Here is a 21,647-nt window from a genome sequence, read left to right as displayed (position 1 = left end):
GATAGATAGATAGATATATAGATAGATAGATAGATAGATAGATAGATATATAGATATATAGAGAGAGAGAGAGAGAGAGAGAGAGAGAGAGAGAGAGAATTAGCAGCATATATAGTATAATCAAAGTAAATTTAATACTCATATCGTTGTACCATATTCATTTTTAGACAATCATTCAAAATAGAATTTCTTGCAAAATTTTTATATTAATATTGAATTTTAAAATACAACCAAGTATACTTTTTTGACATTAGTAAGAAACGCATTTTAGAAATATTTAATCTGTATGCAAATGATTTCAAAGACATAAATAGAGTTCTCGTTTGGCAAAAAAGGCAAAAGATTTTGAATACAAAGTAGTATTCTTTAAGCGGGCAATTTGTGAACTATTTTTTTAGATCGTTATTCTCAGGTTTGTCAACTGAGCTAAAAGCCTTTGTCGCCAATAAATCAAAGATCTTTCCTCACAATTTAAATAAATTAATCGTTGGAAAAAACTCTAGCCCTTTCTATGCTTCTACGATTATCCAAAAAGAAAATAAATGATGGCAGCTGTAAAGGACATGCCCGTCTTTCTTTTCTTTACTATTCATTCTAAAAAAGAATAAATGAAAAATCAAAGAGTTTTCAAAGTGTAAATCCATGTTGGCTTCAAAAATATTAATAAGACATGTTTAGAAGCCAAAATACCCCACTGGGCTATTGATCGTTGTTCAAAAACTTTGTTATCGGTGCCAAACACGTGTATGGGGATTTCAAGGAATGTTTTTGGCGAACCTTAAAAAATAACACTTTCAGTTCTAATAAAAGCTCCGGAGGTAAAGATTTTGGTTTATTTTTTAATACATGAAATCTTTTTTATAAAAAAAATTTACTTAATCTATTAGCAACCATATACACGTGGTTTGAAATAAATATCTATAAAGAAAAGAACATCGGTGATTTTTTTCATGGGTTTGCCAGAAATTACGACAATCGATTATATCAATTCAACTACCAATTAATGAATGCAATGAAACTTGAAAAATTAAGGTTAAGTTTTGAATCTTTATTAAAGCACCCTGGCTTGCGATATTTCACAATTTAGTTCATTTCCCTCATTTTTCAATATAACGCAGCACATGTCTTTTTATTTAAAAAATTTAATTAGCGAAATATACGAAGGTCAGTGATGTTTATAAAAAATACTAATAGTGTAAAATTCCTAAACTGATACACGGAGCAAAAAATATTTTGATGAAATTTACTTACAGTATTGTAATTACTTTTTTATTAAGGAAAGAATTATTAATCTGGTTCATAAAGCCAAAATACACGGTATTTGAACCATACATTTGATAATTTTTTCATTCATATTTTAACGATTCACTGGAAATTCCCGTTTGCAAAATTGTAGTTATTATTACCACACATTTACTAAAAAAAAAAAAAAATAACGAGTAAAATTTTTCCAAGTAATTGGTTTTTACACTATGTTCTAGGTTATCATTATAAAACTAGCAAATTTTACCACTTTTACCGTACATTATAAAACGGTATTTTATTGTTAACTATACCAAAATCATTACCAAAGTGCTTCGGAGAAAATTAATGAGTTTCTTGGTGTTCTCATACAGTCAGCAATACCATGTTCTATTAGTTTTGACCACGCACTTCTTCTCAACATACAATTCCTTTTTTTAATTTTCAAAAAGTTTATAGATCTTAAATTGTATGTAACTCAATGTACATTTAAACATTTATGAGAATGACAAAAATTACATCATATTAGACTTTTTAGATTCATCAGAAATTTTTACTTAATAGACAAATCCATTACCTATTTTTTTGGACTCAATTTGTTTACATCAAGGGTTTCTCAGAAATTTTATTTAGTCGTAATTGTAAAAGTGCTTGCTCAACAAAAGCAAATTTTATTTTGCTGCTGACTGGTGTTTACACATACACACAGGGTTTAAAACAGTCAATGATAAGAATAAGAGATCTAAATTTTTTAACAGATAATAGCGAATTAGTTAAATGATATTACAATAACCTTCTCATTTATTTTTACAATCAATTACAATTTTGGTTTGCAAATGATTATTATTAAGTTTAAAATTGTATTATATTCGTATATTGTTTTATAAAGGAATTTAAAAATTTATCTCTTCTCACTTTTTCTTTGTAAATAATTGTACACAACGAAAACGTATTTGGTAAAAAATTCCAGAATATGACTAAATTTATTGCGTTACTGCCTCTTTGCGAACACCAAAAAGCTTTCTAATTTTTAGCGGATCATTATGTTTAGGATATTAGTAAAATTAGCAATAAATATGATTTTATAATCTGTGATAAAATTTGGTAATTTTATCATGATACTTTAGAGTATGGCACAAATACCCTTTATTCGATTAAATTCACTTTTCAGTTTTTTAATTATTCCTAAATATGTGCTAATAAGAACTATCAGAATTTCCAGTGAATTCCATTTTTGCTGGATACGGAAAAATTACCAAATAAATGGTTCAAATTCTATATATTTTGCTTCCGAAAGAATAAAAATTTCAGGTATGAGCAATTAAAAAGAGAGTTGTACTTATTTATTGATTATTAAATTTATTAAGATATTAACTATTGGTAATTTTTTTTTCTTTGTGTTTCACTCGAAATTTTAGCTGATCTATATTTTTATTAAATCTTAGAAATGAACAAATTAATTATAAACCCTTTACATGTAATCGCAATAGTAAAAAATGGAACTAAAAATCATTTGTTTTGAAATTTTATTTTAACAATTGAAAGTTTTCTATTAAAAATTCTGGATCAAATTATGTTAAAAGTACTAGCACCTTGAAGTTAGCATCTGCAAAATCTATGTTACTCTAAAATAAATTTTTATCTTAAAATTTTGATCTGTAATTTTCACAAAAATATTTATTTAGTTACAGCGATTCAGTATTTTCAGTAAATATTACTGTATACAATACTGTACATCAGCTTTTTTTTGTTCCTTGAAACAGGATTTTATGGATTGGATTTTAATTTTCAAGGGAAATGATGAATGAAATCATTATATGGGAAAAAAAGTACTGGCACCCTGAGTGACTCTAAAGTAAATTTTTATCTTAAAATTTTGATCCGTAATTTTCACAAAAATATTTATTTAGTTACAGCGATTCAGGATTTTCTGTAAATATTACTGCATACAATACTGTGCATCAGCTTTTTTTTGTTCCTTGAAACAGGATTTTATGGATTGGATATTAATTTTCAAGGGAAATGATGAATGAAATCATTATATGGGAAAAAAAGTACTGGCACCCTTAGTGACTTAACTTTTCACCGCTATTTTGTAAGGAATTTTTTTTATAGTATTTGAATCATTCTAGCCTTTTTAAATGTTGCCTATCCTTTAGTATTTCTTTACATTAGTGTTACTTGATAAAGTGATGCCTTCAAACAATAGCTCTGATATGATGTATTCGTTCTATATGTAACGCTAATATTTTTTCTCGATTAAATAAAATAAAAACTCCTTAATGTAACAAAATTAAATAAAGATTATGTTCTTTGTCCCTTTTCAATTAACATACTTATTCTTCTTGTTTGATGTAGGTGTCTTGGATCCGCCGGAAAGATTTTCATGTTCTGACTGTTGGAATGGACACGTATACAAGTGATGAACGCTTCCAGGCCCTCCATGTGCACAATTCTAATGACTGGACTCTACAAATAAAATTCACCCAGCTCAAAGATGAAGGACCTTACGAATGTCAAGTGAGCTCAGATCCCAAAATAAGCTTTTTCGTGAACCTCACTGTCTTCGGTAAGTGGAAATATAAAATACTCTTTATATAGAGTAATAACATTAACTTATCATACATTTGCATATTTATATCAAACCTTGTGTGTCCATAGCATGATTTATAACAGTGGTTACCAACTGGTGGCCCGTGGGCCGCATCCGACCAGCGAAGCCTTTTTTGGTGGGCCGCGAACTAAAATATATTAGTTGCCATTTTTTTGCGGCCCGCCATTTGACTGGTGTTTTTAATTGTGGCCCCCAGCCTCGTGTAAGTTGGAAACCTCTGATTTATAATATAAATAATTATGGACTAAATTACGGTAGAAAGTACCGACACTACGAATGCCGGTATTTTTTACTGTAAAATCCACACGTCATGAAGAGAAAAAGGTGATAACCGTAATTTTTATCAATAATAAATACCATAAAATCACTGAATCACTCTAATTAAGCAGCATAGATTTAATTTAAGTTCAGTAATTATAGTGTTTTTAATAACGTTCAAAGCATGCCATTAAAAATATAGCGTAAGGTAATATTTTAAGGTAAAATTGATTTTACGGATACTCCCTCCAACGTGCCGTTACTTCGTACCGTAATTTGATCCGGAATTTCTTAAGTTAAAGCATATTACCTTTTTCGTAAATTAAAACTAAAGTCTTTCAACCATTATAATTTTTCAAATAAGAAATATGAAAAATAGCTTTACAATTCGAAATTTATAATCTGTCATTTACTACAAGCATTGCTGAATGACCTTTGCCATTTTAAGCTTTCTTTAGGGGGGAAACAACTTTGGGAAACATAACAATTTATCCTTATACAGTTTAGATGGTAAAATGTATTTAAACTCATATACTTTTGTTATAATTAATTTTCTTTTAGTTTATATCAAACCAAAATAATAAGCAAAATGTTTTGCTAAAATAATTTTTTCCACAAATCAAAATATTTGAATTATAATTTTTGAACTAATTTAAACTACTTCCTCTAGCGCTGTACTTGTAATGTATCGACCTGCAAACAAAGAAAAGTAATAGAAAAGCTAAAATAAATAAATGATGTCTACGCTAAAAAATAGATTAAAGACTACTTTGTGAAAACAGAATGAGCATCAGGCGAAAAAGTTTTTAAAATCTGGAACAATTGAAAATTATAGTTTCACGAATGATTGAAATTTAAATTTTCATTAATTGTTTTTGTTAATTGAATAATATGGTGTCACGGACAATTCAGAGCTTTTCCCATTTTGCTTATAAAATCTATTTAAACTAATTTACTTCCGTTAATAATAGTTAGATTTGAGATAACAGCAGACCAAAATGCCAAACAAAATAATTTCACCGAAATATACCTTTTTTATGCATATTGCTTTGTTGTTGTTGTTGTTAATTTACGTCGCACTAGAGCTGCACAATGGGCTATTCATCCCTGAGGATGATCCGAAGGCATGCCATCACAATTTTGATCCTCTGCGGAGGGGATGGCACCCCCGCTTCGGTAGCCCGACGACCTGCATGCGAAGTCGAGCACTTTACGATAGAGCAGTTTAACGAGGACCAATACCGCACACCCTCGGTCCCTACGCAGACTGATCCAAGTGNGTCACGTTGTAATCCAACTGCAGTTGAGTTGGACGGCAATTGTAGTTCAAGATGAGCGTTCGATGACGCATACTATCAAACTCACAAATGGACCAATCAGAGGTTAGCGCTGATTTCCAGCTGACGGCGTCCGGTCCTAAGAAACCAAGCCTTTAGCAGTTTGATATCCCTAATTGTTTAATACATGTGTTCACATTAAAGTTATTGTAGCCAGAATTGTTTACTATGCAATTAAATATATTTAAAAATCTACTTTTTATTTTAATTTGTAATTCAATACTTTTGTTTTGTACAACTTGATGAAAATCCCACAGTAATATTTAATATTCCTCATAACATAAATGTGTCCTATATGAATTCCGATAATGTTGCGACCCGCCATTTGGCTGGAGTTTTTAATTGTGGCCCCAAGCCTCATGTAAGGTGGAAACCCCTGATTTATAATATAAATAATTAGGGACTAAACTACAGCAAAAAGTACCGACACTCTGAATGCCGGTATTTTTTAATGTAAAATCCACACGCCATGATGCAAAAAAGGTGAGTAATAAAAACCATAAAATCACTGAGTCACTCTAATTAAATAGCATAGATTTAATTTAAATTCCATGCTTATAATGTCTTTAATAACATTCAAATCATGTCATTAAAATTATAGCGTAATATAATATTTTACAGTAAAAATGGAATTTACGGATACTCCCTCCAAAGTGCCGGTACTTCGTAGCGTAATTTGATCCGGAATTTCTTACGTTGAAGCATAGTACCTTTTTCGTAAATTAAAACTAAAGTCTGCCAAGCATCACAGTTTTCTTAAGTAAGAAATATGAAAAATCTCTTTACAATTCAAAATCTATATTCTGTTATTAACTGCATGCATTGACATGAATGACATTTGTCATTTTAAGCTTTCTTTAGGGGTGAAATAACTTTGAGAAACATAACAATTCACGCGTATCCAGTTTAGACGGTAAAATTTATTTAAACTCTTATACTTTTGTTATAATTAATTTTCTTTTAGTTTATATCAAACCAAAATAGTAAGCAAAATATTTTGTTAAAATTAATTTTTTCCACAAATCAAAGTAATTGAAATATAATTTTTGAACTAATTTAAATTACTTCCTCTAGCATTACACTTGTAATGTATCAATCTGCAAACAAAGAAAAGTAATAGAAAAGCTAAAATAAATAAACGATATCTACTCTAAAAAATTAATTAACGACTACTTTGTGAAAACAGAATGAGCATCAGGTGAAAAAGTTTATAAAATCTGGAACAATTGGAAATTATAGTTTCATGAATGGTTGAAATTTACATTTTCATTAATTGTTTTTGTTAATTGAATAATATGGTTTCACGGACAATTCAGAGTTTTTCCCATTTTGCTTATAAAATCTATTTAAACTAATTTACTTCCGTTAATAATAGTTAGATTTGAGTTAACAGCAGACCAAAATGTCAAACGAAATATATCTTTTTTATGCATATTGCCTAGTGCATATTGCCTAGTGCATTTTATGCATATTGCCTTATGCATATTGCCTAACCTTATTTGACTATTGGCACCAGAATCGGCTCTGAAGTCTGAAATGGGGACCAACACTAAGGGAGTACATAAGTTTCCCATTAGTTTTAAATAACAAATTCTGCACCTCTGGACCACAGTATCCTACATCTCATTTTAGAAGTTCCCACTGTCTAGGTTGTTGTAGTTGTAGTTAATTTACGTCGCACTAGAGCTGCACAATGGGTTGTTGGCGACGATCTAAGAAACATCCCAGAGGATGATCTGAAGACATGCTATCACAATTTTGATCCTCTGCAGAGGGGATGGCACATACGCTTCGGTAGCCCGATGACCTGCACGCGAAGTTGAGCACTTTACGGTAGAACAGTTTAACGAGGACCAATAATGCACACCCTCGGTCCCTACGCAGACTAATCCAAGTGGTCACCCACCCGCAAACTGACTGCAGCCAGTGATGCTTGACTTCGGTGATCTGCTGGGAACCGTGTCTTAACGATCAGTCCCCTGCGGGATGCATATTGCTTTGATAGAAGTAGAAAGAAAATCTGAAATTATTTCAGAGTTATTTAGAGAACTATTTCCTATTGAACATTAACTAAGCAGAATAAAATTACTGTTTCACGGATGTGTTTCGAATATAATTGAAAATTACGGTTTCTTAAAAATTGCAATTACAATTTGGATCTTAACTATTTTAAATACATTTGTGCACGCTAGTTATTAGATAATTAATTTTTAGTTTCACACCAGAACAAAAATGTAAACAAAATTATTATGCTAAAATATATTTCTTAAACACATGATTTTGATCAAAACAAAAAAATAATCCGAAACTCTTCTACATTAATTCAGAAAACAGTCTCTTATTTAACATTAATTAACAATGAAAATTAGAGACATTCAATAATTAAATAGAAATCTCCATCCTACAAAATTAGGAACCTTTTTTCATCCTTTTAGGGTAATTGAAGCTTTTTTTTTTCATCAATCCGCTTTCTTTAGAAAACTTACCATTATTTTAATTTTCCGCTTTTTTATCATACTAAATGTTCATTTCAACGCTTCTTTGTCATTTTTTCCTATCATTTTTTTCATAATTGAGCTATAACTTGGTTCATTAATCAAGTGGTATGTGTCGTTAATGTATAAAACTTTTGTTTGTAGTTTTTTGCTATTAAAATGAAGAAAGGATATGATAAAAAAAACTTTTTTTGAGCAGTGCTTATATATCAATTATTTCTTTTTGCCAAACTTTATTAATGTTCTTGAAAAAGTTTTTATTCTGTTGTCACAAAAGCTGACACTTGTTCGTTTTACTTTTGTTTCTTCAAAGTGTATTTTTGCTTAACCGAATTTTACATAATGCTTATTAATTAATCATGTTTATAGTTTTAGAAGGAACAAAAGAAAAAGTAAAAAGTTTTTATGCTACTCAAAATGGTATAAATCAATAAGCTAAAAAAAAAACATTAGTTGCAGTTTAATAAGAATTTTTTTTCCTTTTAAATAATAATATTAAAAATGCCAATTTAAACGTAAGAAAGCTTCGCAATTTTTCTAAAAATATTCATATGCCTAACATTCTGAATGAAAAGAGAATAATAATAAGCAATTATGCTACAGTAGGAATTTTTTTCTTTCCTTGATTCAATTCGATTGTCATTGGTTCTTATCATTTGATAAGCCACCATGAGTACATCAACTATAAAAAAATGTTCCTCTATTTTCATGTTTAACTTATACCCAATCTCAATCGGGATCATTCTTTTTACAAAAGTAGTGATGCTGTAAGCCGACTGGTCTGTGTAGGGGGCAGGGAACTAACCTCGCATCAGAAAGGTCCTGGGTTCGAATCCTGGACAAGGCATGGATGTTTCTTTCTCTCTCTGTGTGCTCTACGTCCTTTCTTTTTTGTGGGTGAATGCGATCCACCCTATAAACGGGTTGTGGCTTTGTGAATGGCGTGGCAGAAGTCGAATTCCTGTCCATAGATGGCGCCACTGAAAAACAGAAACAATCACACCCCCACTGCCTAAACAGGCATACGACAAAAAAAAAAATTGAGGCTGTTTCTTACAGCAACTACGCTAAGCAATTTACCACAGCAATTACGTTAAATAAGTTCAGAATTCCGAATCTGTCGCAAAGAAGATATTTTTTCTAGATCAAATATTATTTCTTTTTCGATTTCACAGTTTAAATTTTAATAATCATCAGAGTATAAATCATATTCTGCCTCTAAAATCAAGAGGATTGTTCTTCAGTATTGGCAAATATGTTTACTAGATCAAAAGTAGCTCATATGTTAATAATTATTTTTTCATTCTACAATATCTAATATAGATGCTAGTGAGATACGGGACTTTGCAAAACTACTGTTAAAATTATTTGCTACAAAATATTCTAGCTAAGGTGTCGGACTGAGAGAAAACCGAGATTTTCGTATACTGTAAAAAATTCCGGAACAAATTCCAGTAAAACTTATTGGCCCTCTGATTGAAATTCAATTTATCATAAAGTCCAATTTTACGATAAACTTTTATACTGTAATTTTTACAGTAATATTTATTTATTTACAGTGATTCGGAGATTTTACAGTAAATTACGATGCATCAGATTTTTTTGTTTCTTAAAATTTCATATCAAAAATATTTTTACTGTTATAAGTACTGGCACCTTATGAGTACTAGTACCGAAATTTGATCCAAAATTTCTTACAACGTAAATTCAAAACAACACTATGAATAGAATAAAAGCTCCATGAGAAAAATAATATGAACAATAAAATTAATAAATCTTTGAATATACAGGTATACTCTACAAAAATAGATTTAGGATTTTCAATTATTTTATTCATATAAAATGATAGGTTCTAGTATGTGGAAATTTCATGATTTCAAAATCATTTTCTAAAGAGTTTTGCTTTTGGGAAAATGTCTTGATGCTTACGCACGTTACAAAAATAACTTATCGTAGAATTCCTTGAAGCTTTGTATGTAGTTTTTGTATATAGGAAGATAAGTTTTTTACTGAAAACTAAGGCTTAAGTGTAAATTAATTATTCTTATCATGCTTTAAATAAGAATGCTTAGAAGATTTTCCTTAAAAAAAATACTTCAGCAATATATTTAGCTCTATTTCATTGCTTATTTTAGATTTTTTTTAACGATTTTAATTCGAAACAAATAACTATACTACTGATTTAGAAAAAATAGAATTATGCATTACCACTTCTTGTAGAGCTTTAAGCAAAGCATGAAAGATTTGTAGGTTTTAAACACAAATTTGTCTTTATTTTGAAAAATGAACACTTTATACATTTTTTAAGGTTGCTGTGGATTTGTAATTTTTTGCCTCGGCTTACCAAAGTAAAAATTGCAATTTTAATTGCTTTTTTTTAAAAAATAAAATTTTGTCCATCCCAATCGTTTATCTTAAGACAAAAATAGTTTGTTTATAACTGTTTCACTAGTAATTACTTTCAAGAAAAGATTTAAAATTTGTTTCTTGGACTTTATTCTTTTCTATTGCTCAATAAAATAAAATCTTCGTTTGATATAATGGAAAATGGTTAATAGTATTTAAAGTATATTGCATATATGATGCATTCGAAAGTAGATGTTTAGATTTTCCTCAGAAATTTGCGTAGATTAATCTTATTATCAATATTATAAACTTTCATAGTAATTGCGTTTAATGGATATTTATATTGTTTAAAGAAAAAGAAAAACAACCACAGTTTGACTTTTAAATTGGAAGCAGAGCATCATTTTAGGCGGTATTTACTATCTGGTTGAAACGATCTAGCTAGAATTTAGAGGGATATAAAAACTGTGAATAATTCTCGAATTTTTGTATATTTAATGAGTCCAAGCAAGGCAGCGCTTAGGTAAATTTTTAATCTTTAAAAAAAGAGAAAGAAGTCAAAGAAAACTCCAAAAACTTGGCTTTTCTTCATATTGACATTTGGTGCAAAGTTGCAAAGTTAGAATATGCCACTTCTATTCTAATATATATATATATATATATACAGAGAGAGAGAGAAAGTTACTAAAATTAGAAGATATATATAAACCTAACTTTGGTAAATAACTATTTTAAACAACAATAGATATGAAAATATCATGTTATTTTCACTGAAATGCATTATTTGATGTGCCTATCGAACCTTCAAATAACGTCTTACTAAAAATGTAAAAAACTTAACTATCATAAATAACTATTTGAATTCACAATAGTTCTAAAAATATCATATGAGTTATTTCATACGACAACAGAGCCTTCAACGAATAACTGAAATCCAATATGAAATAACAGAAAAATAAACCGAAATTCTGTTAAGTTTTGTTGAATATTATGAGGAACACAGCATGCTTTACTTTCAGTTTTTATAAATATGGAACTTACAGATACCGTTATAAAATATGAAAATATAAAAAACTTTAAAGATTTCTTAAAAAAAAAAAATGAGTTAGCTTCTTAATGTTTGGCCTAAACTCAAACTGATCGTCATTTCATAACAAAAGAATGTTCTAGATTATTTTTCTGTCAATGACACATATGGCGTTCCAATTCTATCAAATAGAATCGAATATGCTTATTGAATACTGCTCTCTGGAATCGTGTCTATTATTCACAATTGAGCGTATTGTATATTCTCTATTCAGTTTCACACGTTTATGGAGATGAAATTGAATGTCATTTCAGCTCAGAAGTTCTTTGTGCATATCAAATGCTTTCAACAATAAACGTATTTTAATATTTCAAATCCAAATTTATAAATTTGAGCAGTGCGTTTTTCGTATTTTAGTAGTTCAGAGTTCAACATAATTTTATAATGGTAATTTCTTTTATTATATGATTGGGAAACAGAATAATATTTTATATAGAAAAACAAATGTTAATTTTTTTACAGTTTGTAAAAACTACCGCAGTATATTCCCAATAAGCCAACAACCTCAGGATCAGGTGTATAATGTAAAATAGAAATTGTCAGATTAAAATTACTCAAATTAAATAGTGTCTACGGGTGAAATAAAGTTTACAAAAGAACATAAGACTGGTATATTATTTTTCAATTATAACAAACTGTATAATTTTTGTATATTTTCAATTTACGTTTTACTGACATTTTAAAAAAGGCAAATTTTGACATTTACAAAATGACAGTTTCAAGGTTACACATGTACTATTGTGTCCTTATGAATTAAAATGTGTTGGCACATTTACATCGCGTTTCGAGAGGCATCGGATAACAGACGTGTCGTATGACTAGGCTTTGCATAATCAAGACTCTATTGAGCTCAAACAAGACTACGTGTTTGGAGTTGAAAAATCGAGAAATATTTACAGTTAAGCATTTTAATGTTTGATTTCAATTGTAAGCGTTTAAATTTTGAAACAAAATTAATTAAAAATGTCCTGTCCTTTGTTTCAAATAGATTCAAATTCATTCGATTACACAGGATTCATATTTACGAGCTGAATATCTGTTATTACACGTAAGAGCTTAAATGTGTATTATTTTATTGAATTTCTTCAATTGTTTTGGACAAAAAATAATATGTTTTATTTGTGCTTTAAAGCTACTTCATAAAAGCCGAATTTGTAAGCAGCATTGGTCATGAAAGAAGGGTTTCTTTATTAACATTTTATAAATTCACTCTCGGACAAAATAAAATGGATGAATATGAAATATGTAGATGACTTTTATGAATAAGTATCATTGCTATAGTCTGAATCTTGATTACAATTTGGAATATCAATGAAAATGTCAATTGCTCATATTGTTTGATTTTATATAACACATTAATGGTTCTCAACATCAACTCTTTCCATAAGCCTACGCAGAGCTCAAGACCGAACTACTTAATAAGTTAGATCATACGTAGTATATTTTATTAGAAATATTTGGGGCGGATCAACCAGCGTGAATTCGGAATTTACCGCGAATCAGCCAGTATGCCAGGCAGCAGTAGCATGACTTATTTTACAAAAACCGCCTATACAATCTTTACCATTATAAGTATCGAACACTTCGATATTAAGTGTTTTAAATGAAAAAGTTATTCCTTGAAATTTCTGACTTCAAAACGCTTTGAAATATTCTAAATGAAAATGCTTTGAAATATTTTATTCCTACGCGGCTAAATTCATAAAGATTCAAAGACTTATATACCTGGTAAAATTTAGAAGAATAGTAAATGCCAAAGAATTGTTTTTAGCTAAAAACAATAGGAAAAATAAACAATAGCGTTGCTCCGACATACGAGTACTAGATGATTATGCCGACTTAGATCTTAATATTTTGAAGCTGAAAAAAATGTAAAACAGTCACCAAAAGTAAGAATGTATTAAAGGAGCAGAACCCAGAAGGGTCTGACAAGCTTTTAAGAAGGAAAGATTATTGTGAAGAAAATTTATACCTGCAGTTGCTTTGAAATAACTTCATGTACAAAATGCGTCCCATAGAAATTATTACATTGATCAATAAACTATCCATTTAAAATAAACAACAGTTACAACTTTAACTATAAAAAAATGATTTCAGTTATATAGTACAGGAACGATATTTTGATTGTAAGAAACTATACGATCAAAAGGTGTTTTAAAATCAATATTTTCTTATTTGAGAATCTGTTCATTGTTAATTTATTGACGTAGATTCTAGTCCACGATATTTTGTAAGATCACATTTTACTATCACGATATTTTGTATCTTAAGTTCTTTCACCTTTCAAATATGGGACCGAGATCAATTTTTCTATATTTTTCTATTTTATTTCTTGATAATTAGGAGTTTTCTTTTTTGAATTGAGAAATTATAAGTCTCAAAGCTAATATATTATAAAAAAATAACAAAAATGTTTACTTCACTCAGACAATATTTATTAATCAGACAATATTAATTATCCGAGGGACTTATTCCACACAGTTCTGCTTCGAATGATAAATTTAACGTACTGCCAAATTCATGGCAGAAACATCTGTATTCACACAAACGTTGTTTATTTGAGATCAAGTTTTGAATTCCTTATATTGCTTGGAAACAGTTTTTAATTTATTATTTCAGTTATAAAAAGAAATTGCTGTAGATGTGCAAGCAGCTTTTTTTTCCTCTCAGGTAGGTTACGCATTTTTCGCAATTTAGGCAATAGGGTAATCAACTATGTAATAACTGTTGCGTATAATCAATTTATTTTCCATGTGCTTTGGTAGCGCTGTGAGAGCGTTACGTTCTTAACATTACGCAGCGTGTGCGCTAAGCTTTCAACTTTACATTGTGTGTATATGACGTATACTTTACAGTCCTTGTTTCTTATTTTCCCGCAACCGCTTTTGTCGTCCTCAAGCTCAGCAAAGCATAGTTGGTAGCAGTCTACTTAGTTATGAAAAATCATGAAAACTGTTTTATCTTTTGAAATTCCAAAAATGACAGCGACAAATTGCAAACAATGAGTAATGAAAATGTAAGCAATTTTTAACTCCGACTGATCGAGCTAAGCTAACCATTGCATTTGGAAAAGTATTGATCTAGATGCAGTTGGTTAGATAAAAAATATTACTGTCAGATGAACAAGCTTCGTAATATGCAGAAGAAAAGAGCACACAGTCAATGGAATTAAAATTACGTACACTGCATGGTTAAAAAATCTTGAAAAAATGATTAAATAACAATAAATGTAATTGTTATTTTATCCTATTTAAACAAAACAGTAGAATAACCACAAATAAGATGGTATGCAAACTGTAAACTGTGAGAAAAACGGCTCATTAACTGGTTTTATCTAATACGTTTAAGAAACCAGAGTTTTATCATACCAACTAGGCCCACCAAATGAATCCAATTAGTCCCTATATCAGTTGGATTTATATTAAAGGCGAGAGCTCTTATCTGACAATCTCATTACCAACGAAACGATTTTCCGCCTTGACATCAAGATAATTTCTCTTAATAAAACACAATTCAACCTAACTCCAATGCCCATTACCTTACAAAAAGTCTAGCTCTAATGTCCCGTTATTATTTCTTAACAGTTTTGAAACTATACTAGTTGTAAATGTTTGAAAACCGTAAAGTTAAAAAATGTTTTTTTTACTGTAAACTTTAAGAGTAATTGGATGAATAGACTGCTGCCGGTTTTTTACCCTAATTTTAAAGGGATATTTCTAACAGTGTGGGCAAGAAGAAGATAGAAGGATTGATGCTAGTAAAGAACTCCAGAAGCCGTGATGCATATTGATCAATCCAAACGACTTTCGACAAAATGTCTGCCCAAGAATTGAAAGCATCTAATAAAGAGTTAGTGATTTATAAGGTCAGATGTCCAACTGGAAAATTCGGGCGAATAAAACAAGTGCTTAAAAGTCAGCGGGAAAATTGATAAAAGAAATTCTAGAAATCTTATGGGAAGAGAAGAAAAAGTTACTGCAGAAATCCCGTGATCAAATGAGTTCAGAAACAGAGCATGGCGCTCAGAAGAATAATTTCTCATTCAAACTTTGCTTTGAGAGCGAGAAATTGTTATTCCAAGGTACACTAACAGACGATGAATAGATGCTACAAATGTTCGACAATCTCATCGAAAATACAATTTTCAGGAAAATTTCACGTCCAATAGCATTTCAAATAATTTTGTTAGGTTTTCCTCAATACAATAAGGTCTAGCGGATGAATCTCACATGCACTGGAAAAAATTACGGATTAAATTACAGAGAAAATTATTGGCTCCCTTGTTGGTTAGAATGAGACAAAGGAACATAATTTTAATGCAAAATAAATAAATATAAAAATATCTTTATTAAAATTTAAATAATTAGTAAAAAATGAAATTTGGTAACTTTTACAAAATTATTCTTTTATTATTAAAAATCAAAATTATAAATATTCAGTACTTAGTAATTTATTTATAAAATAGACTTTCATGATACATAATATCTATAATGCAATCTCTGTAATGCAAAAATTTTTTCTCCTACATGATTTAATGTTAAAATGGTAAACATATTCTTAAATTGTTTGAACCAAAACAAATCAAAAATAAAATAACCTCAAAATAATAGTCACAATAACATTCAAAGCATGTTATTTGCTAGAAATTTTTTTTATATTGTCTAACAAATTGTTGTTATAATTTTGTAATTTAAACGCTTTTTAACGGTATTTTCAACTTCGATAAAAAGAGTATTTTTGTTTCAGAAACATTTATTGCTAATATCTCTCAATAGAAGTGCATATTAGACTTAATTGCTGAAATGATGAAAAATATAAAATGTCTTTGATCTTTCCAGAAAACAGAACAAATCAGCAAATTTAGACTTAAATTTAAAAGAAATTTTGCACAAAATAAATTCTTCTAATAAAAACTGAACCCACAACATTTGCTCTAGTATTTCAAACAATCACTAACATTTATGAGAATTTTCTTTAAAAACATGTTTTCAATTTCTGATAGCATAGCTTGTTTAAACCCATTTCGCTTCAATAAATATTTATTTGTACTTAGTTCCAAAATGAAAAGAATATCAAAACAGTTTTTTATCTTGCTATTTGTATAAAGAAATGATTCATTAAAATAAATAATTAATGGGCTTGCATATAATTTTTGATTCAAATCGCTTTAGTTTTGCAAATATGATATTTCACAGAAAATCCCTCAACTAAGAATTAAAGTATTTTTTTAACTTGTTTTTGAAATCATTAACTTATTTTTTTGTTGTCGGAAAAATATGCTTGGGAATTTTTAACTGGTGCAATTTAAGTTAACAATTGAACTCCTTTTTTTGTTTTATACCTTCTAATAATATTTTTTTTAAATATTTTATTTAAGATTGGCCGAAAACAAGTTGCGTGGTCAAGATTACAAAATTTCTACATCAATTTAAGGCATCTATTTTTAAATGACAAAAGCAAAATGATAAAATTATTTATTATCATTGAAAACATTTATTGTCATAATAATATTTACTCTAATATTAAATATGAACATTGTATTTTCAAAAATACTATTGTTTTAGTATTATTTGCGTTATTATTATTAGTGTTATTAAAAAATTATACTTTGAAATATAATGGATATTATATAATTGTTCCTTTTCGAAATCACAGTAATTAGAAACTATTTAGTTTATTTTATCCATAATTTGGATTTTTCTTCAAAAATATGTAATTTAAAAAAAGAAAACAATTGTGTATGCTTTAAAATTCAAAACTATTTCATTTATTTTTTAATTTCAGATGGAAGAATAATCAGCAAATTTAAATAAATATTTCCGCTCTGGACATTTAATAATACTGTGATAAATATTTTTGCTGCATTGTCCAAGATTCTGAAATGTGTTTTTTAAAGAAATAATGGTTCATTTGATTTAATTCCAACAAACTTTTTATGAATAAAGTAATTGCTTATAAAGATATTTCATATTGAAACTTAAAATTATAAAGTGATGGACCTTTAATTTCATGTAAACTTGGAAGGAGTCGTAGAGAAGTGTAACAAAATTTATTTATTTCATATTAATTTATTTCAACGCCGTGATTTTATTGTAATAATTCATTTTTATAATTATATGAAATAATTTCTGCACAATAAAAAAATTGTCACAAGAAAATCAAATGCAGTAACAAAAACATTGTTTCATAAAGAATATGATGTTTCATAAAGAATACGAGTGTGGATAGGTGGCGCAGTTGGTTTGTCGTCGGCCTTCTGAGCCCAAGTCTGCGGGTTCGATCCCAAGGCCCAGACACCGGATTTTTGGGATGCAGAAAATCCTCAACGGCCATGTCGTATGATTATGCGGCATGTAAAAGATCCCTGGAGTGCCTTATTGGCTCTTGGCATTTCCGTCAAAATTAAATTCCTATTGCACTTTAGCATCCAAATAGAGTCTCGGTGCTGCCATCTAGTGTGGCAGAAACTAGACGTCCAAATTAACATGACCAACGGTATCTCACCCATTGTGGTGGTCCTGAAAGAGTAGATACCACCTCTGGAGAACGCACTAGGTCTGCTCATCGGCAAGACCGATTGCGCAGCTCATTAGAAATAAAATAAAAAAAATAAATAAAGAATATGATATAAAATTACCACAAACCCTGCACCAAATTCCGGATGAAATTACGGTATAAAGTATCGAAACTCAGCGCGCAGTACTTTTGACAGTAAAATAATTTTTACCGAAACATGTTTTGGAACAAAAAATATTATATACTGTAGTTTTTACAGTAATATTTATCATAAAATTATTGAATTACCCTAATTAAATAAATGGTGCCGTAAAATTCTTTATATGATATTTTGCGGTGAAATAGTAGTTACGGACGATACGGGGTGCAGAAAAGTTACGGACAAACTCTAAATACTGCAAAGATAATTTATAATAAAAAGAAACACGTTAAAAAACATTTTTGCATGTTTATAAATAGTTCTAATTTCACCGGTTCATATATAAGCAAAAATGTCCCAAAGAAAAGCATACATAATTCATTTTGTTACTTTACGTCAGAAAGTACATATTTCTAAATAGTTTTAGTTAGCAAAAAATTTCTCCTGTAGACAAATGAGAAATGTATCTTTAAGAAGTTGAGTTTAAAGTTCAGTTGCCCTATTCAATAAATAATCAGGCATAACTTTAAAATGTCTCTACCTTCAAAAGCAAGATACTAAATTGTTTTTCCTTCCGGTGGAAATTTTACTCAAGGAATCTGGCACTCTGTTAAATAACTCAAACCCTGTTTGATGTTGCCACAAAAAGTAATTTTTAAACATTGCTTATTTCTGAAATATATTTTGGATTAGAGCAAAAATGTACTCAATATGGTGAACACTGAATTCAGGCATTAAAATCATTTATCACCTTAACAAATTAGCTTCGTAAGTGAAATTAAAATTTTCCCATAGAGTAACAAATTTTCTTGAATAACTTTGCAGAAAACTTTTTAAAGAAGATTAATGCCAGTGGCAAGACGAAAATTTATTTTTACTCGTCTCCTTAGAAAATGATTAGAAAAGTCATTTATAACAAGCTAAAATATTATCTAAAAGGAAGTTTTCTTCTACTATAAATCACAGCTTGTTTGAGGTTTTTGAGAGGTAGGTTGAATGTCAATGATACCAAGATTTGTCAAATGAAATATAAAATATTAAATTTTTATTTTATATTGCATTTTACAAATCGATCGGTGAAGAAGACTGATTTGTGAAATAAAATTTAAAAGAAATCTGATCTTCCAGACAAATAAAGCGAGTTCAGAAATGTAGGTTTATAATATTTTGTTTTAAAAAAATTCTGAATTTATAATTATAATAGATATATTTTTCAGTATGAATTTGAAATACTGACTTTTCAAAGAGAAATTAGTTAAAATAAAATTAAATATAAACCTTATTTTTAATCTGTACTTTCTCAGAAATGAAATTCTCACTTTTGACGATTCAGCAATCCTTGGGCTATATTTCGTAAAATGTGAGGGTTTCTTTCGTCACGGAATCACGGTGATATTTTACGAATCGGGAACTTTCAAATATATGACGAATTCATATATTTATATATTTAATATATATAAGTGTGTATATTAGCAATGCATATTAAAGCAGCATATTAAAGCAAAGACTTCTACTTTGCTTAGAAGTTAATTAGAGAAAAGTAGGATGAAAACTAGACTATCGAAAAAAAATTGACGAAAAATTCCTACTGGCTGTATGATAGTCAAGGAGTTGTCTGCGTTCCAGGAAGAACCTGGATTTAAATCACGCTCCGTTCTATTTGTCTTTCCTGTGTTATTTGGTGACATTGATCCAACTGTTTGGTGCCCACGTTAAAGGTATTATTAGAGAAGTTACATTAATACATTAATCATTTTAAGGACTTTTTTTTCTTTAAAAAAATGGAATGACAAAATATTTCTTTACTTTTGACGAAACACAGTTTTTCGAAAAAGTGACGAAAGTTATTACGTCATTTTGATGAAATAATTGCTCGGATCATACTAGGAAATACTTTTCGTCAAAAACAAAGAACATTTGTTAAAATTTGAATATTCATTTAAAACAGCGTGATTTTGAAATTTATCAATATTGTTAAATAATTTGTTTATGACGCTTTGAAGCATCTTGCACTTATCCTTGAATTACTCAATCAACTTATCCTTATTTCAGTTTTTATTGCTCCAAAATCTTTTGAATTATCATATATTTCATAATTTTATAACTTTTGACATTTAAAAAGCAACATCTATATTTATATTCATTTTTAACTTATTTCTACTCGTATAAATATTTTATAGATAAGCAGAAATTAATAAACTAAAAAAAATAGACACGTGGGTTTACACCCTTCAATAAATTCAATTAACTCATTCCTTAATAGAATTATATTTATTTTTTTCCACTCTAATATTTTCGCGGTATTTATTTACTTACTGCTTTATGAATTTCTTATTTATTCATTTGAGTGTTCGCAATTAGCATCATTTATGAGATCACTTAAATAGTTTCTATTGCATTTTAATATTTTTTTAATGATACTAAACCATATTTTTTTAATCACTAATTAGAATACTTTCTTTACAGTACTTTCATTCAAGACAGGCAAAAATTTTAAAGCTCATTCTTTCGTTTAAAGAACAAAGAAAATAATTATCGTTTTCAATGCAAATTTTCTAGAATCAATTAAGACAACTTATTCTATTTGTTTTTTGCATGCATAATTTATGTCCTTATAATTTATTTTGTTCATTTGGAAAACTTGACAAATTTTCCCTTTTTTAGCTACTTTTGTGGAAAATGCCAAGGCTTAAAAATTCGTTTGTGAGCAACTAAAATCGTATTTGCAACTACTTATTATTTACAAACGCACACAACCGTTCCAGAGTTGAACATCTATTTTTATTCTTATCTTCAAATTTTTAAATTTGAGTTATGATTTCTAAAAATTACCATAATAAAATATATATTTTAAATCAATATTTTGATATTCAAACATTTTTTTAAGTTATCCAATATTTACACTACATTAAATATAGATTGAAACATATATTAAATTCGATTTGGAAGAGTCATCTTCTAGACAAAAAGTTATTTGCTATAGATTCCAAATTAAAAATTCCTCTTTTCTTAACACAAAGCAAAATTGAATATAAATTTAATTTTAATTCGTCGGAGCGAAACATTTTTTGATAATGTAGATTTTGTCGAAGTCCCTCGACAATACGCATCAAAAGAAAGTTTATATTTCATCTGAGCATTGTTTTTTTTTGTTAAAATAAACTAAAACAAATATACAAATTCAAGATACTTAAAAGAATTTCTCAAGAGACAAAACAAATCTGCTGCTTTAATATGCATTTCCTTCTGTTCCAAAGAAACAAGTCCGATTTTCAGCATTTATGAACAACGAAACAAAGCTAATTTCGCCGGGTTTAAATTTTCTTTCTTTTTCCGGTTTTGATCATTTTCGAGTTAATTCAATTTTCTTTCGTGGTAAGGAATTCAAAACAATTCCCGAAAGAAATCTAATATCCAGGTATACTTTTTTCATGGAAAAAAAATATCATCTAGCTAACAAGAAAGAAACAAAAGTAATGCTAATAAATTCATGAATTTTTTTTTTACACTCGAATACAAATAAAAGAAAAACTCGAAAAATTTGAATAAACTATAAAAATATCAAGTTTGTCGTGTTTGTTATTTATATATTTGTTTCTTTAATTTTTAACCA

The 21,647-nt window shown here is 28.8% G+C and overlaps 1 protein-coding gene across 1 annotated transcript in view; it reads left to right on the top strand.

Annotated features, from left to right (window-relative positions):
• LOC107450041 (neurotrimin-like) overlaps window positions 1–21,647 on the top strand; it is a 288,112-nt gene that overhangs the window by 190,556 nt on the left and 75,909 nt on the right. The window contains exon 3 of the mRNA XM_043043209.2: window positions 3,601–3,811. Within this exon, the coding sequence (XP_042899143.1) occupies window positions 3,601–3,811 (211 nt within the window). The remainder of the gene's footprint in view (window positions 1–3,600; window positions 3,812–21,647) is intronic.

This window comes from Parasteatoda tepidariorum, chromosome 5, assembly GCF_043381705.1.
Source record: "Parasteatoda tepidariorum isolate YZ-2023 chromosome 5, CAS_Ptep_4.0, whole genome shotgun sequence".
Taxonomy (NCBI): Eukaryota; Metazoa; Arthropoda; class Arachnida; order Araneae; family Theridiidae; genus Parasteatoda; species Parasteatoda tepidariorum.
This window is presented reverse-complemented; position numbering and strand designations above follow the sequence as displayed.